Raw genomic sequence first — 25,006 nt, 5'->3', positions numbered from 1 at the left:
GATCTGACAACTCTGACAAGATAGAGAGCCCAGATCTGACAACTCTGACCAGATACAGGGCCCAGCTCTGACAACTCTGACCAGATACAGGGCCCATATCTGACAACTCTGACCGGATACAGGGCCCAGATCTGACAAGATACAGGGCCCAGATCTGACAACTCTGACCGGATACAGGGCCCAGATCTGACAACTCTGACAAGATACAGGGCCCAGATCTGACAACTCTGACTGGATACAGGGCCCAGATCTGACAACTCTGACAAGATACAGGGACCAGATCTGACAACTCTGACAAGATACAGGGACCAGATCTGACAACTCTGACCAGATACAGGGCCCAGCTCTGACAACTGACCAGATGGGCCCATATCTGACAACTCTGACCGGATACAGGGCCCAGATCTGACAAGATACAGGGCCCAGATCTGACAACTCTGACCGGATACAGGGCCCAGATCTGACAACTCTGACAAGATACAGGGCCCAGATCTGACAACTCTGACCAGATACAGGGCCCAGATCTGACAACTCTGACCGGATACAGGGCCCAGATCTGCCAAGATTCAGGGCCCAGATCTGACAACTCTGACCAGATACAGGGCCCAGATCTGACAACTCTGACCAGATACAGGGCCCAGATCTGACAACTCTGACCAGATACAGGGCCCAGATCTGACAACTCTGACAAGATACAGGGTCCAGATCTGACAACTCTGACCGGATACAGGGCCCAGATCTGACAAGATGCAGGGCACAGGTCTGACAACTCTGACCGGATACAGGGCCCAGATCTGACAACTCTGACCAGATACAGGGCCCAGATCTGACAACTCTGACCGGATACAGGGCCCAGATCTGACAACTCTGACCAGATACAGGGCCCAGATCTGACAACTCTGACCGGATACAGGGCCCAGATCTGACAAGATACAGGGCCCAGATCTGACAACTCTGACCGGATACAGGGCCCAGATCTGACAACTCTGACCGGATACAGGGCCCAGATCTGACAACTCTGACCAGATACAGGGCCCAGATCTGACAACTCTGAGTAGATACAGGGCCCAGATCTGACTAGTGTGGTTAGTCCTTGTAGAGGTGCTTGTGCGGCAAGTCCTTGGGGAGGTATTAGTGATGCTAGTTCTTTGGGAGGTGCTAGCACGTCTAATCCGTGGGGAGGTGCCAGTGCAGCTAGTCCTTGGGGAGGTGCTAGCACGGCTAATCCTTGGGGAGGTGGTAGCATGGCTAGTTCTTGGGGAGGTATCAGTGTTGCTAGTTCTTGGGGAGGTACTAGCACGGCTAGTCCTTGGGGAGGTGTTCGCGAGGTTAGCACTTGGGGAAGTGCCAGTGTTGCTAGTTCTTGGGGAGGTGCTAGTGTGGCTAGTCCTTGCTTAACCACCGCCCAAATGACTCGAAGAAGCACTGCATTGCACTAACGCCAAGTTCACATGTGTGAGGAACGAGGGAGACCCCATTTTGGATTTATTAATTCAGGCCACATAGATTATCCAGAGATCTCCCTTCACTGCAGGGTTGTGGCCCCCCACCCTTGGGATAAGTACACAATTCCCAAAAGAACAGAAATTTACCATATGGCCAGAGAATTAGAGGCCATGTGTTAATGAAGGTGAGGAGGAGCAAAGCTGGGACCCCCTGCTGTCTTTTGTGCAAGGTGGCCAGCATCAATTATCCATCAATGGAAACTCTAGACCGAGCATCACCGACATCTAGAGATGAATTCCAATATACCACCAGAACCCTGGGAGCCCTCCGCACACACCCCTGCATCTCAACATTTTGTAGCTGTCCCGGATACCGAGCTATCGAGACTGGCTCTCCAGAACCACTTAGCCAACCCAAGTTTGGACTCTCCATATCGGTCCAGCCCCAATGAACCCATTGAGACTCCAGTCGTCCCGTTTGGACCTCGCCGGTTTTTCCATGGCCCGAATATCTGCGTGAAAAAAATGTCATTGTGCCCTAATGTCTTCCATATTTCAGTTGTGACTTGCCTGTACAAGTCTTTAGGAGCACCTAATAAATGGATCCCGTCCAACCTAATTACACCGCATGTGATATGTGATTTTATTACTGTCCTGTAACATCGAAAGCTGTACTTGTTCTCGTAAATGTTAATAACGTCTGCTATTTAAATACTGAGGAAAGTCACATTATTCTAGATGAAAAATGGATGTTTTGTTGTCGTTCAGGGGAGAGTCACACGGCCGTATAACTCAGACCAGGACTGCTTCGCAATGCTCGGACTGGCTGGCGGCTCTCCCGACCCAAGTGTGGCAGCTGCACAGAAATATATGCTGTCATGGTCGTGTCAGAAGAGCCGCCGGCCAGTCCGAGCATTGCGAAGTGGTCCTCGTCCGAGTTATACGGCCGTGTGACTCTCACCTGGAGCATGTATAGCACAGCACTAAAGGGGTGGTCCGAAACGCCGAGTAATTGTCATCCTAGATATCTACTGCATGCCATAATCTCATCTACTTTCTAATATACTTTAACCCCTTCATGATGGAGCCCCTTTTTTGTTTTTGCGTTTGTGTTTCGCTCCCCTCCTTCCCAGAGCTATAACTTTTTTTTTATTTTTTCATCAATATGGCCATGTGAGGGCTTGTTTTTTGTGGGACGAGTTGTACTTTTCAACAACACCATTGGTTTTATCATATTGTGTACTGGAAAATGGGAAAACAATTCCAAGTGTGGTGAAATTGCAAAAGAAAGTGTAATTCCACAATTGTTTTTTGGATTTTTTACCATGTTCACTAAATGCTAAGGGTATATGCACACGCTGCGGATTACGCTGTGGATTTTTCCGGACTGATTTTGGTAAATCCGCAGGTAAACCACACTGCAGATTTCCTGCGTAATTACCACGGATTTACCACTATTTTTGGGCGGATTCCACCTGCGGTTTTACACCTGCGGATTCCTATTATGGAGCAGGTGTAAACCGCTGCGGAATCCGCACAAAGATTTTGTTTTCCATAGGTTTACATGGTACTGTAAACTCATGGAAAACTGCTGCGAATCCGCAGCGGCCAATCCGCTGCGGATCCGCAGCAAAATCCGCAACGTGTGCACATAGCCTGAAACTGACCTGCCATTATGGTTCTCCAAGTCATTGCGAGTTCATCTACACCAAACATGTTTAGGTTCTTTTTTAATTAAGTGGTGAAAAAAATCTAAAGTTTGTTTTTAAAAAAAATTGCGTCATTTTTTGAGACCTGTAGCGTCTCTATTTCTCGTGATCTCGGGCTGTGTGAGAGCTTATGTTTTGTATGCTGAGCTGACGTTTTTATTGATACCATTTTGGTGCAGATACAATCTTTCGATCACCCATTATTGCATTTTAATGCCATGTTGCGACGACCAAAAAATGTTTTTCGCTACACTGTTTACCGATCGGATTCATTGTTTTTGTATCTTGATAGATTGGATGATTATGAACGAAGTGATGCCAAATATCAGTAAGTTTGATTTATTTATTTTTTATTGTTTTAATTTGAATGGGGTGAAAAGGGGGTGATTTGATCTTTTATATTTTTTTAATATTTTTAAAACCTTTTTTTTTACTTTTGCCATGCTTCAATAGACTTCATGGGAGACTAGAAGCTGCGATCATCCGATCGCTTGTACTACATAGAGCAGGGCTGCAGCCTTGCTCTATGTAGCAGAATTACTCACTTGCTATGATTGCCAACCACTGGGCGGCGCTCATAGCAATCCAGCAATGACAACCACAGGGGTCTCCTGCAGTCCCAGGTTGTCATGCTAACCCATCGTCGACCAGCAGGTCATGTGACACAGATGCCGATGGGTGGGATTAATGACGCACTTCCAGCGCAATCACATTAAATGCCACTGTCAGAGATTGACAACGGCATTTAAATGGTTAACCGCCGTGGGTTGCGGGCACATGTCAGCTGTTCAAAACAGCTGACATGTGCCAGAGCCCGCATCAAAGGGAGAGACACACAACATGTGCAGTACATATACGCCGCAGGTCATGAAGGAGTTACTTAAAAAGTCTCTACTTTTCCCTTCTATTTATTTTTATACTTCTTCTGGTTTGATTATGCTTTTTTGAAAATTCGAATACATTCTGGGATATTCAGATGAAGTGTCATCACAGGGCCTAGTTTACGGTCACTGCTGCTGCCTCTGTCTCCACCCTGAAATGATGTGTCATTAGTGACGTCCATTTCAGGGGCTGGGCTAGTCCCTGCTCTCCTGATCATGCATATCTTGTCAGTTCCGGCATATGCACAGTAGATTCTTGCTACTGTGCAATATGCACAGTGACAGTGCACTCTCTCACCAGCTCTGATCAGAAGTAATGAAGTCGGCAGCAGAGCGCACTGTCAATATGCATTGCAACGAGAACACCTGGCGTACAGAGACATAAAGTTGTTCACAGCGGTCTTGATGAGGGGGCGTCCATGAGTCAGATGCTTCTGATATATGGAGAGACATTTGAGTCAGGAGTGTATGAAGACTTGGGTCCACCTCTGTGTGTGCTTAGCCATAAATCCTACTCCAGTTTGTGGAGTAAGATTTGTCATGCAGTCAATGCCACCACTCGTCATGAATTTGCTGAGCGGCAGTCAGTATACCCCATCCAAATTACACATTGTCAGAGTTGGGCAAAAATGACGTAAGAATGCCAAAAGTCGCCTAATTCCATCTGAGCCACCAGTTGTGCCAAAATGATGCGAATTTTCAAAGCTTTTTGCAGCAGAAAGCAAATCAAGGCAGCAAAAATTGAGATTCATTGCCAGGGAGAGTAAAAATAATCCCAAAATATTCTTTAACTATGTAAATAGTAAGAAACTAAAAAATGATAGTGTTGGCCCCCTTAACCCCTTTACCCCCAAGGGTGGTTTGCACGTTAAAGGGACTCTGTCACCCCCTCCAGCCGTTAGAAACTAAAAGAGCCACCTTGTGCAGCAGTAATGCTGCATTCTGACAAGGTGGCTCTTTTAGTTATTGGTGCAGTCAAAGCAGAAATAAAGCGTTTTATAATTTCGCAAAAATACCTGTCTTTAGTCCTGGAGGCAGGTCTTAACCCCCCTGGTGCAAAAGCCACACTGCCGTCACTCAAGGCTTCTTCGGCGCCGGGCGCCGCCCCCTCCGCACGGTTTTCAAATCAAATCCGGCACCTGCGCTGTTTTGTTCTACCTGGGGCATGCGCAGTGAGCGCTGCTCGTCTGACCTCAGATGCAGTCTCGCAGACTGCGCCTGTGCAGCCACCCAGCTTGTGAATCCCAGCCCCGCAGTGTGTTATGCATTATGCACAGTGCGGGGCTGGGATTCCTGGGCATGCGCACTGCGTGTGTCAGCCACTCACCCAGGTCCCCCGCCTTACAGCGTGTGCATAATGCATAACACACTGCGGGGCTGGGATTCACAAGCTGGGTGGCCGCACAGGCGCAGTCTGCGAGACTGCATCTGAGGTCAGACGGGCAGCGCTCACTGCGCCTGCCCCAGGCAGAACAAAACAGCGCAGGCGCCGGATTTGATTTGAAAACAGCACGGAGGGTGCGGCGCCCGGCGCCGAAGAAGCCTTGAGTGACAGCAGTGTGGCTTGTGCAGCAGGGGGGTTAAGACCTGCCTCCAGGACTAAAGACAGGTATTTTTGCGAAATTATAAAACGCTTTATTTCTGCTTTGACTGCACCAATAACTAAAAGAGCCACCTTGTCAGAATGCAGCATTACTGCTGCACAAGGTGGCTCTTTTAGTTTCTAACGGCTGGAGGGGGTGGGTCGTTTTTTTGCGGAACAAAATGACGTTTTCAGCGGTATCATGGTTATTTATATCCGTCTTTTTGATCGCTTGTTATTCCACTTTTTGTTTGGCGGTATGATAATAAAGCGTTGTTTTTTGCCTCGTGTTTTTTTTTTCTTTTTTTTTTTACGGTGTTCACTGAAGGGGTTAACAAGTAGGACAGTTTTATAGGTCGGGTCATTACGGACGCGGCGATACTAAATATGTGTACTTTTATTGTTTGATTTTTTTATTTAGATAAAGAAATGTATTTATAGGAACAATATATATTTTTTTTAATTTTGGGGGGGATTTTTTTTTTACACATGTGAATATTTTTTTTTTTTTACACTATAACATTGCCCCGGGGGGGGGCATCATGTTATAGTGTAAGATCGCCGATCTGACACTTTGCTGTGCACTGTGTCAGATCGGCGTTCTGACGTGCACAGCTCCTGGAGGCTTCCTGGAGCCTGCTCTGAGCAGGCGCTGTGAAGCCACCTCCCTGTAGGACCCGGATGCCACGGCCATTTTGGATCCGGGCCTGCTGCAGCGAGGAGGAGGTAAGAGACCCTCGGAGCAACGCGATCACATCGCGCTGCTCCGGGGGTCTCAGGGAAGCACGCAGGGAGCCCCCTCCCTGTGCGATTCTTCCCTATACCGCCGGAACACTGCGATCATGTTTGATCGCAGTGTGCCGGGGGCGGTCCGTGACCGCTCCTGGCACATAGTGCCGGATGTCAGCTGCGATAGTCAGCTGACACCCCACCGCGATCGGCCGCGCTCCCCCCGTGAGCGCGGCCGATCGCTATGACGTACTATCCTGTCGGTGGTCATACGGGCCCACCCCACCTCGACGGGATAGTATGTCTAATGTCAGAAAGGGGTTAAAATAGTCTGGGTGAAATGGTGGATGAGGAAAAAGCCAATCTGCTAAATGACTATTTTTCATCAGTATTTACACAAGAGAATCCCATGGCAGACAATATGATCAGTGATAACAAAAATTCCCTATTAAGTGTCACCTGCTTAACCCAGCAGGAAGTACGTCGGGCCCAGATGGGATACACCCCCGAGTACTGCAGGAATTAAGTACAGTCATTGATAGACCATTATTTTTAATCTTTAAAGAGTCCATAATAACAGGGTCTGTACCACAGGACTGGCGTATAGCAAATGTGGTGCCAATATTCAAAAAGGGGACAAAAACTGAACTCGGTAATTATAGGCCAGTAAGCTTAACCTCTACTGTGGGTAAAATCCTGGAGGGCATTCTAAGGGACGCTATACTGGAGTATCTGAAGAGGAATAACCTCATGACCCAGTATCAGCACGGGTTTACTAGGGACCGTTCATGTCAGACTAATCTGATCAGTAGGGTTGAGCGAAACGGATCGTTCATTTTCAAAAGTCGCCGACTTTTGGCTAAGTCGGGTTTCGTGAAACCCGACCCGACTCCAGCGTGGGATCGGCCACGTGGTCGGCGATCTTGGCGCCAAAGTCGCGTTTTGTATGACGCCTTCCCCGCCATTTTTTCAGCCAATTAAGGAGTGTGGGCAGCGTGATGACATAGGTTCCGGCCTGGTTTCTGCGGCGTCATAGAGCCATATTACCGTTTGGGCTGCAGTGATTTCCGCAGTCAAACACAACATATGCTTTGCACGGAGGGGAGAGAGAGAGAGAGAGAGAGAGAGAGATTAAGTAAATGTAAAAAATAATCCACATTGACTTGCATTGGGTTTCGTGTTCCGGTCCGGAACCCAACTTTACAGTAGAATCGGCCGATTTCACGCGAACTGACTTTCGAGAAGGTTGGGTTTCACAAAACCCAACTCGATCCTAAAAAAGCAAAAGTCACTCAACCCTACTGATCAGCTTCTATGAAGAGGTAAGTTCCGGACTGTACCAAGGGAACCCAGTAGATGTAGTGTATATGGTCTTTTCAAAAGCTTTTGATACGGTGCCACACAAAAGGTTGACACATAAAATGAGAATAATGGGGATAGGGGAAAATATGTGTAAGTGGGATAAGAGCTGGCTCAGGGATAGGAAACAAAGGGTGGTTATTAATGGAGCACACAATCTGACTGGGTCACTGTTAGCAGTGGGGTACCACAGGGGTCAGTATTGGGCCCTCTTCTTTATAACATTTATTAATGACCTTGTAGGGGGCATTCAAAGCAGAATTTCAATATTTGCAGATGACACTAAACTCTGCAGGGTAATCAATACAGGGGAGGACAATTTTATATTACAGGATGATTTATGTAAACTAGAAGCTTGGGCTGATAAATGGCAAATGAGCTTTAATGGGGATAAATGTAAGGTCATGCACTGGGGTAGATGTAATAAGATGTATAACTATGTGCTTAATTCTAAAACTCGGGGCAAAACCGTCAATGAAAAGACCTGGATGTATGGGTGGATGACAAACTCATATTCAGTGGCCAGTGTCAGGCAGCTGCTACAAAGGCAAATAAAATAATGGGATGATTAAAAGAGACATAGATGCTCATGAGGAGAACATAATTTTACCTCTATACAAGTCACTAGTTCGACCACACTTAGAATACTGTGCACAGTTCTGGTCTCCGGTGTATAAGAAAGACATAGCTGAACTAGAGCGGGTGCAGAGGAGAGCGACCAAGGTTATTAGAGGACTGGGGGCTCTGCAATACCAAGATAGGTTATTACACTTGGGGCTATTTATTTTGGAAAAACAAAGGCTAAGGGGTGATCTTATTTTAATGTATAAATATATGAGGGGACAGTACAAAGACCTTTCTGATGATCTTTTTAATCATAGACCTGAGACAGGGACAAGGGGGCATCCTCTACGTCTGGAGGAAAGAAGGTTTAAACATAATAACAGACGCGGATTCTTTACTGTAAGAGCAGTGAGACTATGGAACTCTCTGCCGTATGATGTTGTAATGAGTGATTCATTAATTAAATTTAAGAGGGGACTGGATGCCTTTCCTGAAAAGTATAATGTTACAGGTTAGGCCGGGATCACACATGCGAGAAATACGTCCAAGTCTTGCATGGTAATACCTGGCATTGCCGCCGTCACTCAGGAGCGGAGAGTGCGGCCGCATAGCAATACATGCGGCCGCACGCTCTGCTCCAGAGAGACGGCGGCAATGCCGGGTATTACCATGTGAGACTCAGACGTATTTCTCGCATGTGTGATCCCGGCCTTATATATCCTAGATTCCTTGATAGTGCGTTGATCCAGGGAACTAGTCTGATTGCCGTATGTGGAGTCGGGAAAGAATTTTTTTCCCCAATGTGGAGCTTACTCTTTGCCACATGGGGTTTTTTGCCTTCCTCTGGATCAACATGTTAAGGCATGTTAGGTTAGGCTATGGGTTGAACTAGATGGACTTAAAGTCTTCCTTCAACCTTAATAACTGTATGTTACTACTATGAATACTAGTGTGAAAGCTTTGATCAACCGCTTCTTGCCACAAAAAGTAACAATTTTCTAAAAATGGCTCAAAAATTCCCTAAAAGTAACTGGCATGGAATCACTCTAGCGGGGACTGTGAGGACATTTTTTTCCAAATTTAGCGACTTGATAACAAGGTGCATTTGATGAATCAGGTGAAAGCATCTGGAAGGGCCACGCTGATGTAGAAATCAGAAAAAGACGGCATGAAAGACAGGTTTGATTGCACAGAGTATTGTGGATCCCTATATAATATACGCCCATACATCTCCTTACTGTTCCTCTGTATGCCCGGATTTTATATAGCGGCATATTCAGTTTTCTCTGTTGGAGTCAATATGGCGGCCACATACGAAATGGTTCAGTACGGCTCTTGTGTACACAACACCTAGAATGTACTCAAAATTGTCACCAATTCCATACAATTCTTGAAAATGTCAGATATTGGCAATCACCCAGAGAATAAAACATAATTTTTGTGTAGAAAATGTCATCTGTTTAATAGTAATTCCATACTGATTTCATTTTTCCAAACTATAATACATTTAAAGGGAATCTGTCACCTGGTTTTTGCTACAGCATTTAAAAGCAGCATAATGTAGGGGCAGAAACCCTGATTCCAACGATGTCACTTACTGGACTGCTTGCTACAGTTTTGATACAATCACAGCTTTATCTGCTGGAGATTTAGCAGTTCTTTGACTGCTGAGCTCTGTGTAACCCGCCCACATCACTGGAAGGTTACTGTGTACACTGTGCATAGGCAGAAAGCAGCCAATCACTGGTGGGGGCGGGGTTATATAGAGCTCATGAATATGACAGACTACCTGACAGCAAGTTTACTAGTTCTTAGTGATAATCCCCTCCTGAAAACACTGATTTTATCAAAACTACAACAAGCAGCCCAGTAAGTGACACATCTTTGGAATCAGGGTCTGTGTTATATGCTACATTATGCTGCTGGCAGATTCCCTTTAAAGAAACGTTCAGATGAGTTATGTTGGGAATTTCTATATAAAGTCATGTATTTCTGAGCTGATACTATGTGAATTTAATGTTGATTTTTTAGCACGTGTCAGTAGTGAGTTTGGTCTCCGATTTGTCCTCATTGTGCAACTTCTGGTGGTTTTTGAGTAGATCAAGTTCAGAGAAAGTCTCTCTGCAGACACTACACATGTACAGGAGCTCCCGCATGTGAATTTTCTGGTGTATGTTTAGGTAGGATTTGCGCGTGTATCTCTTACCACACTCGTTACACGAGTATGGCCTCTCTCCTGTGTGTATTCTCTTGTGTAACACCAGCTGAAGCTTGCGAGTGAAACCTCTCCCGCATTCAATACATACAAAAGGCTTATCTGCCAAGTGGGTTTTCTGATGACTGGCAAACGTTAGCCGGTTACTGAGGCTTTTTCCACATTGGTTACAGATGTAGATTGTGTTCTCGGTATGTAGTTTATGGTGGGCTACAAGGTTGGAGTTACTACTGAAGCTTTTCCCACACTGGGTACATGTGTACGGCTTTTCTCCAGTGTGAATCCTTTGATGGATGACGAAGTGTGACCGATCACTGAAGCATTTTCCACATTCCGAGCAAGAGTACGGCTTGTGTCCTGTGTGGATCCTTTTGTGCAATACAAGGTGTGAGCTCTGGATGAAGTTCTTTCCACATTCTATACATACGTACGGCCTCTCTCCGGTATGGATCCTTTGGTGAGTAGCTAAAGTTGAACTTCGAGTGAAGCTTTTCCCACAGTCTGAGCATTCATACGGTTTCTCTCCTGTGTGAGTTCTCTGGTGCGTTGCTAGAGTTGAGCTATGAGTGAAACACTTCCCACAGTTTAGGCACATATACTGTCGATGTCCTGACCAAGTCCTGCTCTTCATTCTCCGACCCGGTTTCTTAGCGTTGCATTTGTATTTTGCAGAAAGAACATCGTCACCTATATGTTCCTTAATGCCTATACCTGCGCTGCTGGTTTGAGACGCCCCGTATCGTTCTCCTGGTGGTGTACTGTTACCCATCTCACATTGGCCATGGCTTTCTAAGGCATCTAAAATAGTGTTTCCCCATTCATACTCATGAGGTGGAAAGTTTGTATCAAGCAAAGTCTTTTTGTTCCATTCAGACTTGGAAGTTTGCTCTTCCATAGGTGAAAAAGTGTCTCTAGACTATCAGGTCATAAGAGTGCTGGACCTAATGGAAACATAAAGATTAAAAAATTAGGATAATCTGCATTTAAAGGGAATCCGTCAGCAGGTTTTTGCTATGTAATCTGAAGTCAGCATGAGGTAGGGGTTAAAACACAGATTTCGGGGATGCCTCTCTTGTTGAGCTCCATGGTTTTGTTCGCTTGCAATTATTGTTTTAGTACCAGGAGCGTATCATTGCTGGGACACAGCAGCACGTGCATGCTAGTGCGACACACCCCCTCCTGTGATAGGCACCTCATTGTCTATGGACATTGTATATAAAGAGTCCGGTGTGGGCAGGGTCAGCTTCCTCAGCTCTGCTTCATTCTAAATCTATGAGCTCTAATTATGTCGGAACGGCTGCACCCAGTAACCTATGTGATACATCGTTGGATTCAGCTTCTCTTTGCCTGCATTACGCTGCTCTCAGATAAAGTCGAAAAAACCTGCTGACAGACTCCCTTTAAGGGGGTTGCCTCAGTGTAAATTGGTAAATTTTCAAAGTATTTGTAAAGCCATGCAATTTTCATGTTATTACTGCTCATGGCCTAATTTATCGTCCACCACTGCGGTCTTATCAGTAGCGGCTAGTTTCCCAGTGGCTGATAATTGTCTTGAATTGGGCCAATCACTGGAGCATCGATGACCCTGCACTCCTCCACTGCCCCCGAGACATCTGCTTGCCACGTTAGAGCCATTATGGGGCTGGTGAGAGCTGCCAATCAGGACCGCAGTGCCTACTCAGAGAGCAGAAAGGCGGGAGGGATCGCTCTGTAACACATACACAGTAGATCAATTTATAGTGTGACTGTCTCCAGGTGATTTAGCAGAATGAGGTCTCGTGTTTTTGAACAGGATTCAGCTCTAATTTTCCATTGTCTGTGAACTGGGAGACACGTCTATGATGTCTGCCGTACACTGCACATAGACATGAACGACTCCTGCACTTATTTCTCTAACCGTAAATTCCCTGCACTCCTAGGATGACGCCAGTCAGGCGATTGTTATTCATTCATCTTCCAAGGAGTACGAGAAAAACTATTCAGTAATTGACCAAGTGCTGGACGTTTCCACTCCACATGAGTCTGTCACTACAGGTGTAATGAAAGATAATGAATATTCCGTAATGTGGATATAACGATATATACAGATATAATAACCGTGCACACGGTGTCAGCGGGATGTAAGGGGGCCAAGAAGAGGAACTTTACACGGGATGGGACGGATACTGTGTGTCACTTGTACTTATAGATAATTGAGGGAGCGGGATAATGAACAGGCGCTGGATGAGGTGCAGACACCTGCCGACAATGTCTATTTTATGCTCCATGTTGCCCAAGGAAGAAGTAGCTCCCTCTGAGACACGTGGCCAAATAAAAGGTTTTATACTGCAATATTTATTCCTTCCGCGATCCTTGTCCTCCCATGTAGTGATGAGCGAGTGTACTCATTGCTCAGGTTTTTCTCGAACACGCTCAGGTGGTCTCTGAGTATTTGTGACTGCTCGGAGATTTAGTTTTTCTTGACTGCAGCTGCATGAATTGCGGCTGCTGGGCGGCCTGAATACATGTTGGGGTTGACTGGTTGCTAGGGAATCCCCACATGTATTCACGCTGTCTATCAGCTGTAAATCATTCAGCTGAGGCAACGAAAACTAAATCTGAGCAGTTACAAATACTCGGAGACCACCCGAGCGCGCTCTGGAAAACCCGAGCAACAAGCATACTCTCGCTCATCACTACTCCCATGCGGTGCCCAGAGCTCGGTTTTCTCTGCCCTCCAGCTTCCCCGCTCGGCTTTCTCTGCCCTCCAGCATCATGCTCTGCTTTCTCTGCCCTCCAGCGCCACGCTCGGCTTTCTCTGCCCTCCAGCGCCATGCTCGGCTTTCTCTGCCCTCCAGCGCCACGCTCGGCTTTCTCTGCCCTCCAGCGCCACGCTCGGCTTTCTCTGCCCTCCAGCGCCACGCTCGGCTTTCTCTGCCCTCCAGCGCCACGCTCGGCTCTCTCTGCCCTCCAGCGCCACGCTCGGCTCTCTCTGCCCTCCAGCGCCACGCTCGGCTGTCTCTCTGCCCTCCAGCGCCACGCTCGGCTGTCTGTCTGCCCTCCAGCACCACGCTCGGCTGTCTCTCTGCCCTCCAGCACCACCCTCGGCTGTCTCTCTGCCCTCTAGCGCCACGCTTGGCTGTCTCTCTGCCCTCCAGCGCCACGCTCGGCTCTCTCTACCCTCCAGCGCCACGCTCGGCTTTCTCTGCTCTTCAGCACTACACTCGGTGGGTTTTCGGCATTGCCGATAGCAATGAATGGAGCGGAGGAGCGAATGTCCAATCTCGTCACCATCCAGACAACGTCCGTTCTGCCGGTTGGAGCCCCAGCCATTGGGAACTTATTCCCTATTCCATGGAAACTTTGACACTTGGCACAACTCTTTTAGGTTAGAAGAATGAAGGAGGAAACAATACATATTTGGACTACATCTAGTTTACACCTATTCAGGTGATAATGTCTCCCCCTATCCCAGCATTTCGGGCTGTGAACTTAGAGCTCTTTGCCTTTCTACAGTCCTGAAAAGACATTACAGCCGCGACCGGGAACACGAAGAAATCTGCACAATCTCATCTGTATATGTTACAAATGCGCATTAATACAAAGCTTGTGCTTGCAGCAGGGAGTGGTAGAAGGAGCGAGTGGACTAAACAACTAAATTGGCCTGTTCCACGTTGGCTAATGTTTATTAATTGTTTTTATACATGTGACACCCATCTAATCCATGACACAGCAATACCGTCATAGTGAACGCGACTGCAGAACAAGGAAATGAAGGCAATGGGTGTATAATTGAATGAATGTTATGTTAGGGACTTTTTATGTTTGCACTATTTATATTCCATGTGCATGTCAAGCTTACCTCAGTAAGTATTGTGACACCTACACATTACACCTACAGGAGCTTTTAATGACAACATATTCTAACTCCAAAGTCATTAATATGGAGTTGGACGCCACTTAATACTTCTCAAAGCTTCCATTCTTTTAAAAAGGTTTTCTACAGCTCTGTGGGAGTTTTTGTCCATTTATCTAGGAGACCATTGGTGAAGTCATTGATAGGAACGTAGCACACACTCACAGGTAACTGAAAAAGGGAAGATCTACTACAGAGAGAAGTAGCACCCACACCCAACTGGTCCCTGTACAGACAGTACAACTCAGAAACCACCACCTCAGGCGTGGCTCCCTAAAGGACCGTCAAAGGGTTTCTCATACTTCCTGAGGAACCAGAGGGGAGGCCGAAACACACTGCCAGCAAGAGGAGATGGAAGTGTGCAGGAAGATACAAAACCCAGGGTAAGAAAATAAAATACGCTCATATTGGGTAGAGAAGGAAAGTCAAGGAGAGCCAAATGTAAACCTGGGAAGGAAAACAAACAGACTCACTGCAGGAGTTCAACTGGTGTTTACCATGCAAGGTAAACCCCTTACGTGAAAAACTGGAACTCTTAAACCCAAGTTTCATCTAGAGGTATAGCCAGCAAGGAAGTGCAGTGAAGGGTGAACATATAGAAACCAACCCAGACTGTGATAGGGCAGACCAAAATGGGAAAATGAAAAAATATGTGGAGAGGAACAAAGAAGAGGGGACAAAGACAATTGGAACCTTCAGAATTTGGACAGGGAACAAAAGGCAATAAGTCAGCAGACAGAGGAACTGACCACGCAGCAACAGGTCAGCGGATTAAATCCTCAAACTGAGCCATGACAGTCATATACTGACATTGAAAGAGAGGGTCTGGTTCGCAATCTACTTTCTAGTCCATTGTGAAGGTGTTTAGATTGAGGTCAGGGCTCTGTACGGCTGGTCAATCTCTTCCACAACAAATTCGCCCAACCATGAATTTATGGCCTTTGCTTTGTTCACTGAGACACTATCATACTGGAAGAGAAAAGAGACTTCCCCAAACTATTATTGCATAGTTTGAAACATGGAGTTGTACAAAAATGTCTTTGTATGGTGACTCATTAAAGCACCAGTGTTTTTTTATTTCACCACTGGAGTGGTATCACTAATATAAGTTCTCTGCCCCTAGTAACATGCTTACCAGCCACCATCTTCTGCGGTTCCAGTGGTTGCTCCTGTTCTGCTAGATGTGACCTGCCGGATTGCTCTCGTGCTTGCTGGGTGGACCGGAAATCACTTATCAATGTAAGTCTATGAGGCCAGAACAGGCTTCTCATAGACTTACACTGAGAGCTTGTGACCATTACCTCTGACTTCTCGTCAGGAGCTGAGGTCAGAAGATGGCGGAACATGACCAAAGCGGTGTTCGGAAGAGCTGAAGAGCAGATTTTCCTTTTCTGGAACTAACACCTGTGCCAACCCCTTAAAACAGACAGACCCATGGTATCTTCCCTCCTCCAGAATAACTAAGGTTGTAAAAACCCAACTAAAAACTATAATTTTATTAGATTGTATTAAAACCATACAAGTTTCTCCTCTAGTATAATGGGGTTCGTTAGTGGAATAAAAATATGGAGCCATTTCTAGAGCTGGATTGTAGGGATGCCCAATCTCAAAATCTGAAATGTGGACTTTGTATATAGTAATGAATATTGGTCAACTAGTGGATCACAGTGATCAAAACTATCAATGATCACCTTATCCATATGAATAATAATTGCCCATGTTGAGCGCTATCTAAATCTACCCAGAAGTTCACAGGAGAGCAGAGAGACATGCACCACTAAGGAAAAGCTGTGTGCTGCTGCAAAATATGGCTGTAGCAAGTAAGGATAGGACTGACAATTCTGCACAGAGGGGCAGAAGAAGAGGAAAAAGACACAAAGGTACAAGAACGAGACTTAGGGCTCCTTCTCACTTGTGAGAAATACGTCCGAGTCTCGCAGGTTAAAACCCTGCTCTGGCGCCGACACTCCAGAGCGGAGCATGCAGCTCCATGTATTGCTATGTGGCCGCACACTCCGCTCTGGAGCGCCGACGCAGTCCTAGAATCCAAAACCAAGTGATACTTTATTAATTATAAACACAAGTAAAACACCAGACAGATAATGCTCAGCAGGGCTAAAAGATGACAGTGGATGCCATCCGCAACATGTAAAAGCCCAAGGTACGGCAGTCCCCAACTATAGAGTCATAGATAAATAGGTGAGTTATAAAGCGCAGCTTGCACCGGGGTCCCTATACTATTGACTACTACCATCAGGTGATGTGCATTAGTTTATACTTATTTATAGATATACAGCTACCATCCTGTTTTTTGTTTGTATGACAATGATGGTGTTATTGATTGCATTGCTGCTAACGGGTGGTTCGTTTTACTGCTAACTATTGCAAGCTGCACTTTATAACTCACCTATTTATCTATGACTCTATAGTTGCGGACTGCCGTACCTTGGGCTTTTACATGTTGCGGATGGCATCCACTGTCATCTTTTAGCCCTGCTGAGCATTATCTGTCTGGTGTTTTACTTGTGTTTATAATTAATAAAGTATCACTTGGTTTTGAACTGCGTTGTGTTTCTCCTTTCCTATATAATTTATGTTTGGCAGTTATCCTTTTGTCCATGCATGGGTGGTATATGGTTACATGGTTATCTGGTGCCATATCGTGCATTTATCTGGCTGATTTTATATACCACCAATAATGCATATTGGAATCTTTCTATATCTGGAGCGCCGACGCCAGAGCAGGGTTTTAACCTGCGAGACTCGGACGTATTTTTCGCAAGTGAGAAGGAGCCCTTACACACAGGCCGGCCTGTGCTATGGACCACAAATGTGTGATCCCGGCCTACATCTAAGGGCTTGTTCAGATGAGCATTTTAATTGTGCTGTCTGTATGCAAAATGGATAACATGGAAAGAAGGCGGACCAATGCACGTCAATGTGGTGTTTCCCATGTAAGTTATTACACATGGACAGATAGTCCACGTGTAACAAGATCCCATCATGCACTACTCTGACCCTGCTCCGCCCACTTCCATGAGAGCAGTGGAGTAATATGTGACTGCTACATCCACTTCTTTGGGAGCAGTTGTGTATTGTGTGTCCCCACTGTCCACTTTTATGGCAGCAGTGGTGTAATGCATGACCTCACTATCTACTTCTATGGGAGCAGTGGTGTAATTCGTGACCTCGCTCCGCTCACTTTTATGGAAGCAGTGGTGTAATGCGTGATCCTGCTCCGTCCACTTCAATGGGAGCAGTCTAAGTGTGATGTTATAATGACATAAGTTTGGCACTATGGATATCAATCTATATATCCTGGTTAGGGATATTAGGGGCAGGTTCACTTCCGATAGAAGCTTGCCGCTGGAACCCAGGCCCGATGAGCAGAAGAGATGGGGCCCCATGCAGGCCCCCTCTACCCACCGGGCCCCATACGCCAGTCAGGGCAGTAATGCCCTGATGGCAGTCCTGTCTCTAACACGTAGTGAGAGACAGGAGCAACAGCCGCCGATGAGTGGGGGCGCCATTCTCGCTCCATCTGGGATGCCAACCCCTGCTGTTAGGTAGCATAAGACATATAGGGGCAACTAAATGTAATATTTTTTACATCCATCTCCCCCTAATATCCCTAACCAGGATATATAGATTGATAATATATCCATAGTGCAAAACATATGTCACTATAACATCACACTTAGACATATTTCTGGTTGTTTCAGCTTTTTCCTCCCCTGTTCCATTTAGGGCTAGCAGGGCAAGCTTTCAATGAGCGAGGGTGTCATTGCACAGGTGATAGGGTGCCAACCTCCGCTGGTAGGTAGGATTATTCAGATTTGCAATAAGGATAGACACCTCCCTATGACACCTTTGCAGGGGTCTTTTTGACACTTTGGTGGTGGTTTGTTATTTTGTGCACTTCATAAATATATTTTTTATAAATTAAACAAAAGCTATAATTTATTCATTTTGTCAAGTATGGGGTTCTACGGTGAATAATTGCAAATACAATAATACTCCATTGTACCTTTTTCTACTGTGAGAATTTATTTGGGGCTAAGAGAGCTGTCCCTGTATAGCAGGGCTAAGAGAGCTGTCCCTGGGTAGTAGGGTTGAGAGAGCTGTCCCTGGGTAATAGGGCTGAGAGAGCTGTCCCTAGGTAGTAGGGTAAGAGACCTGTTCCTGGGTAGTAGGGCTAAGAGAGCTGTCCCTAGGTAGTAGGATAACAGACCTGTTCCTGGGTAGTAGGGCTAAGAGAGCTGTCCCTGTATAGTAGGGCTAAGATACCTGTCCCAGTGTAGTAGGGCTAAGAGACCTGTCCCTGGGTAGTAGGGATAGAGAGCGGTTTCTGGGTAGTAGAGCTAAGAGAGCTGTCCCTGTATAGTAGGGCTAAGAGACCTGTCCCTGCGTAGTAGGGCTGAGACCTGTCCCTGTGTAGTAGGGCTAAGAGCTGTCCCTGGGTAGCAGGGCTGAGAGCTGTCCCTGTGTACTAGGGCTAAGGGAGCTGTCCCTGTGTAGTAAGGCTAAGAGAGCTGTCACAGGCTAGTAACGCTAAGAGATGTCCCTGGGTAGTAGGGCTAAGGAGCTGTCCCTTGGTATTAGGGCTAAGAGACCTGTCCCTGTGTAGTAGGGCTAAGAGACCTGTCCCTGGATAGTAGGACTAAGAGAGCTGTCCCTGTGTATTAGGGCTAAGAGAGCTGTCCCTGTGTAGTAAGGCTAAGAGAGCTGTCACAGGCTAGTAACGCTAAGAGATGTCCCTGGGTAGTAGGGCTAAGGAGCTGTCCCTTGGTATTAGGGCTAAGAGACCGGTCCCTGTGTAGTAGGGCTAAGAGACCTGTCCCTGGATAGTAGGACTAAGAGAGCTGTCCCTGTGTATTAGGGCTAAGAGAGCTGTCCCTGTGTAGTAAGGCTAAGAGAGCTGTCACAGGCTAGTAACGCTAAGAGAGATGTCCCTGGGTAGTAGGGCTAAGGAGCTGTCCCTTGGTATTAGGGCTAAGAGAACTGTCCCTTGGTATTAGGGCCGAGAGAGCTGTCCCTGGGTAGTAGGGCCGAGAGAGCTGTCCCTGGGTAGTAGGGCCGAGAGAGCTATCCCTGGGTAGTAGGGCTGAGAGAGCTGCCCCTGGGTAGTAGGACTAAAAGAGCTGTCCCTGGGTAGTAGGACAAAGCTGTCCCAGGGTAGTAGGGCTAAGAGAGCTGTCCCAGTGTAGTAGGGTTAAAAGAGCTGTCACAGTGTAGTAGGGTTAAAAGAGCTGTCCCTGGGTAGTAGGGCTAAGAGCTGTCCTTGGGTAGTAATGCTAAGAGAGCTGTCCCTAGGTAGTAATGGCTGAGAGACCTATCCCAGTGTATTAGGACTAAGCTGTCCCTGGGAAGTATTGCCAAGCGAGCTATTCTTGGGTAGCAGGCCTAAGCGAGCTGTCCCTGGAAAGTAGGGCTAAGAGAACTGTCCCAGTGTAGTTGTAGTAGGGCTAAGAGAGCTGTCCCTGTGTAGTAGGGCCAAGAAAGCTGTCCCTGTGTAGTAGGGCTAAGGAGCTGTCCCTGTGTAGTGGGGCCAAGAGAGCTGTCCCTGTGCAGTAGGGCTAAGGAGCTGTCCCTGTGTAGTAGGGCCAAGAGAGCTGTCCCTGTGCAGTAGGGCTAAGAGCTGTCCCTGTGCAGTAGGGCCAAGGAGCTGTCCCTGTGCAGTAGGGCCAAGGAGCTGTCCCTGTGCAGTAGGGCTAAAGAGCTGTCCCTGTGCAGTAGGGCTAAAGAGCTGTCCCTGTGCAGTAGGGCTAAAGAGCTGTCCCTGTGCAGTAGGGCTAAAGAGCTGTCCCTGTGCAGTAGGGCTAAAGAGCTGTCCCTGTGCAGTAGGGCTAAAGAGCTGTCCCTGTGCAGTAGGGCTAAAGAGCTGTCCCTGTGCAGTAGGGCTAAAGAGCTGTCCCTGTGCAGTAGGGCTAAGGAGCTGTCCCTGTGCAGTAGGGCTAAGGAGCTGTCCCTGTGCAGTAGGGCTAAGGAGCTGTGCCTGTGCAGTAGGGCTAAGGAGCTGTCCCTGTGCAGTAGGGCTAAGAGAGCTATACCGGCAGGGTGAGTTGCAGTTTTTAGTGTATGACCTATTTTCCTGAGTGAGTTGCTAGACAGGCATCGCTATACTAGGTGATGTTAGGAGCGTTCCATCGAGTGGGGGCGCCATTGTGTTATTTTAGGGTGCCAACCTCCATGGTAAGGTATGGACAGACCAGGGTGAAGGTAAGGCTTTTTCCTAGTAGGGATAAGAGAGCTGTCCCTGGGTAGTAGGGATAAGAGAGCTGTCCCAGTGTAGTAGGCATAAGAGAGCTGTCCCAGCATAGTAGGACTAAGAGAGCTGTCCCAGTGTAGAAGAGCTAAGCGACCTGTGGCAGTATAGTAGAACAAAGAGAGCTGTCCCAGTTTAGTAGGATTAAGAAAGCTGTCCCAGTGTAGTAGGGCTAAGAGCGCTGTCCCAGTGTAGTAAGGATAGGAGAGCTGTCCCAATGTAGTAGAGCTAAGAGAGCTGTCCCAGTATAGTAGGACTAAGAGAGCTGTCCCAGTGTAGTAGGGCTAAGAGAGCTGTCCCAGTGTAGTAGAGCTAAGAGAGCTGTGACAGTATAGTAGAACTAAGAGAGCTGTCCCAGTTTAGTAGGACTAAAAGCTGTCCCAGTGTAGTAGGGCTAAGAGCGCTGTCCCAGTGTAGTAGGGCTAAGAGCGCTGTCCCAGTGTAGTAGGGCTAAGAGAGCTGTCCCAGTGTAGCAGGGCTAAGAGCTGTCCCAGTGTAGCAGAACTAAGAGCTGTCCTAGTGTAGCAGAACTAAGAGAGCTGTCCCAGTGTAGCAGAACTAAGAGAGCTGTCCCAGTGTAGCAGAACTAAGAGAGCTGTCCCAGTGTAGCAGAACTAAGAGAGCTGTCCCAGTGTAGCAGAACTAAGAGAGCTGTCCCAGTGTAGCAGAACTAAGAGAGCTGTCCCAGTGTAGCAGAACTAAGAGAACTGTCTCATTGTAGCAGGGCTAAGAGAGCTATACCAGCAGGGTGAGTTGCAGTTTTTAGTATATGACCTATTTTCCTGAGTGAGTTGCTATACAGTCATAGCTATACTAGGGAATGGTAGGAGCATTCAGGATGATGTGCCGTTGAGTGGGGGCGCCATTGTGTTATCTTAGGGTGCCAACCTCCGTGATAAGGTAGGGACAGATCAGGGTCAGGGTAGGGCTTTTTCCTAGTCTGAACAGCGATCTGTCAGGTTCAGATATTAGTCTCCCTGGGCTGTACATTACCCATGTACATGTGCTTGTGCAGTCATAACATAAGGTTTCAAAGACTAAACTTTCTCCCTTTACTTTTGCTGCCCCTCTGCTAAGTTCTGACCTCGTCTGTTCTGATTTAAAGATGGGACCTGTTTCCTTTGCCACTTCCTTTGCTAAGTGCTGGCTGACGGCACCCACTTGATTTCAGATAACACCAGCTCCCTGTGCTGGCTTTGCCCTCTTTGTTATGCACTGGCTGTGTCGTAGGCTTCCTGATTCATGATACACAAGGTTCGGGCAGCATTAATCACCTAACAAGTTGCCTTGAAATTAAGTAGCATTATGGGGCTCTCCTATATTACCATGGGCACACGGTGGAGAGCAATATTACTGTGGCGGAACTTTTAGTAATGGGCACTGTAGGGAAGCATCATTACTATTGGATGCACTACGGAGGAGCAATACATTCAGGAATTTTGGTGGAGAATTATTAGTTGTACTTTTAAGGAAATTATCACTATGCGGGTCACCCCATAGCATTAACTTTTGGAGGCACTTCAGGGAGCACAGTTATTATTAAAAGGAATCCGCCGGATTTCACCCCCAAACTATTTATATGTGCACATATCTCTTTCAAAGACAAGTCCAGCATCACCTTAACATGATGGGTCATGTTCCTCTGCTACTGAGAAATAAGTGTGTGAACTTATATGAAAATGAGGCTGAAGGACTACGGTAGATCTGAAGCCTCCATCACTCCAGCTCTATTCCTTGCCCAGCACCGCCTACACCTGATTAACTGACAGCCTCTATGTTGTGTAACTTCAGTCAAAAAAAGCCATCCGTGAAGCAGGAGGAGGCATTGCTGGAGAGGGAATAGAGTTGGAGTGACAGAGGCTTCAGATTTATGCCCTCACTTGCATGACGATTCAGCCCGGATTTCTCAGTAATGGAGGAACGGACTGGCCATGAAAAGGTATTGCTGGACTTGTTTTTGAGAGAGCTACAAGGACATATAAATGGTTTGGGGGTGAAATCCTGCTGTCAGATTCCCCAGAAAAGCGTTGCTATTTTCATAGATGGTATGGAGATGGTATGTCACTCTCCATAAGGAAAAACGATACCCCTTAGACCCCAGTCCAGAGCCTCTCACCTAGCCAAATCAGTTCTCATGCTTCGCACTGACGAGGGCCAACAGCCCGAAACACCGTGTCTGCGAATTGAGTTACTGTTTTGGCTTTTATCCTAAGTCATATTGCACGACTCGTTAGAGGGTTGATTGTGACTTGTAGGATCGCTACTTCCAACAGGTGGCGCTATAGAGTTAAGTCCTCTTTTTCTCTGAAGAGGCAATTTGCATATTTAGCTATTTTCATAGTTACTTCTGTGTAATCTGTATTGCCCTTTTATTTTTCACGCATTATTGTCAGGGAACCTATCTACTTGCCAAGTAACAAGACCACCCAGCTTGTTATCAGGCCACAGTGCTAAACCCTGCATTTCTGATGGTTGGGGGCCTCAGTGCCTATGTCAGGGGCTGCTTACATTTCTCGAAAGGCACAATCTTTGCTGAGCATTATATGGAGGTTTTAGAACAACATATGTTCACATCCAGACAACGTCTATTTCAGGGAAGACCTTGAGTAATTGAGCAGAATAGCGCTGAACCCCATACTGCCTCCATCACCACTGCTCGGCTTCAAAGAAGAAGGGCTTGGGGGATGAACCGGCCTGCATCAGTCCTGACCATTCCTCTCCTACAACTCCAGCGATTGTCTCCTCAAATTTACAGCCTCCCGTAAGAAGACCACCTTGGGGGAAGGAATCGGCCGGCGTCAGTCCTGACCGTTCCGCTCCTACAACTCCAGCGATTGTCTCCTCACATTTACAGCCTCCTGTAAGAAGAAGAGTGGACACTACACCACGGTAGACATGGACCAGCCCAACTCTTTTGAGATGTGTTGCTGCTTCAATTTCTAAAATGAGTCATTTTTTCAAATAAAATGAAAACTGTTTAAGATTCACCTTCTAATCTGTTCTGTGGTGAATACAATATGGCCAGAAGAGATTTCCAAATCATTGCATTCTTATCTTCTTTACATCTTACACCGCATCCCATCTGTTTTGGACTTGTGGTTGTAATACCTGGCCGGGAGCCGCGTGCTGCTAAATCCGTGCATATCACATTTATCAATTCACATTTTATTTTTGTGGTGAGGGGAAATGAGGAAAATATATGCTGGGACTTGTGCCCCAAATGCTGGCGGCTCATCTAATCAGTGGCCACAGAGGTGACCTGCAGGAGGTGGACGGCCTCTTGAATACTCAGTGTAGTGGGGTCCATCACTCTGCAAATGACGGGCTAATGGCTTCCTATTAGGGCATGTTCACACTTTGCAGATTTTGCTGCGGATTTTTCCGCAGCGGATTTGGAAAAACCGCATTGAAAAACCGCAGCGGTTTTCCCTGCGGATTTTCCTGCGGTTTCTTCTGCGGATTCCTCTGCGGGTTTTCAACTGCACTTTCCTATTGGTGCATGTTGAAAACCGCTGCAGAATCCGCAGAAAGAAGTGACATGCTCCTTCTTTTATTCCGCAGCAATTCCGTGCGGTTTTTAAAGGGATTTTCTGCAAAGTGGGAACAGCGGATTTTGTTTTCCATAGGGTAACATTGTACTGTACCCTGCATGGAAAACTGCTGCGGATCTGCAGCGTCAAATCCGCAGCAAAAACCGCAAAGTGTGAACATAGCCTTAACCTCCTCTGTATGTGTGCTCCAGATACTACATCTGATTGTGAGTGGATGTGAGTGATGGCAGCCTCTGCTGTACCGCACCACAGAATATGTTGATGCCATAGTAATAATAGGCAATGAATAAATCCAGTAAAAACAAGTAATCAGAAATCCTTCTGCATCGCATCAGGCAGAATAAGGAATACCCAGTGACAGGACACATGGGCGCCGTGCACACGAACGACACATGCACATATTATCGCGTCATGCCGCCTCGAGCGGAGATGAATGGGGCCATGATCAGCAGAGCTGTCCTACCTGCTGCAGACAGCCGGCCTCTCACCATACAGAAAAGAATGGAGCCCCGGGGTAAGACGGCACTTGTAGTTGGGATTTAATACATGATGTCTCATTGAGCAGCAATTAAACTACAACTTCCATCATGCTGCAGGCTGGGAGGAGACATGGCAGGCTTTCGGGTGGGTTAACCCTCCGCAGTCCTCTGCATGCACCGACAAATCCTAATGACTCAGATCCTAAGAAGAATCTGTGATTGCGTCTTACAAGGATGAAACCCAACGTGAAGATCCGGTGCCTTATAAGCCACAACTGTTACATGTGATAAGGAAAGCGAATGAAATGTGGTCTTTAATTTATTTAGAATAA

General features: G+C 46.8%; 1 protein-coding gene and 1 long non-coding RNA gene across 2 annotated transcripts in view; one reads left to right on the top strand and one right to left on the bottom strand.

The window, feature by feature from the left end:
- Nucleotides 1–23,584, top strand: part of LOC143804839 (uncharacterized) — a 43,738-nt gene extending 20,154 nt beyond the window's left edge. Inside the window, exons 2-3 of the long non-coding RNA XR_013221116.1 lie at nucleotides 3,447–3,482; nucleotides 23,239–23,584. This is a non-coding gene — a long non-coding RNA (uncharacterized LOC143804839). The remainder of the gene's footprint in view (nucleotides 1–3,446; nucleotides 3,483–23,238) is intronic.
- Nucleotides 9,286–25,006, bottom strand: LOC143804838 (uncharacterized). Its single transcript, XM_077283337.1, has 2 exons — nucleotides 24,659–25,006; nucleotides 9,286–11,425 (listed from the first exon to the last, which is right to left on the bottom strand). The coding sequence occupies exon 2, from the start codon at nucleotides 11,377–11,379 to the stop codon at nucleotides 10,297–10,299; it is 1,083 nt and encodes a 360-aa protein (XP_077139452.1). The 5' UTR covers nucleotides 11,380–11,425; nucleotides 24,659–25,006; the 3' UTR covers nucleotides 9,286–10,296.

The sequence above is a fragment of the Ranitomeya variabilis genome, chromosome 2, assembly GCF_051348905.1.
Source record: "Ranitomeya variabilis isolate aRanVar5 chromosome 2, aRanVar5.hap1, whole genome shotgun sequence".
Lineage (NCBI taxonomy): Eukaryota > Metazoa > Chordata > Amphibia > Anura > Dendrobatidae > Ranitomeya > Ranitomeya variabilis.
The sequence above is the reverse complement of the archived record's forward strand: the minus strand, read 5'-3'. Positions and strand labels throughout refer to the sequence as shown.

Bases quoted from the DNA above. Each gene is read 5' to 3' on its own strand.
- LOC143804838 (XM_077283337.1), bottom strand. From the start codon at position 11,379: ATGGAAGAGCAAACTTCCAAGTCTGAATGGAACAAAAAGACTTTGCTT.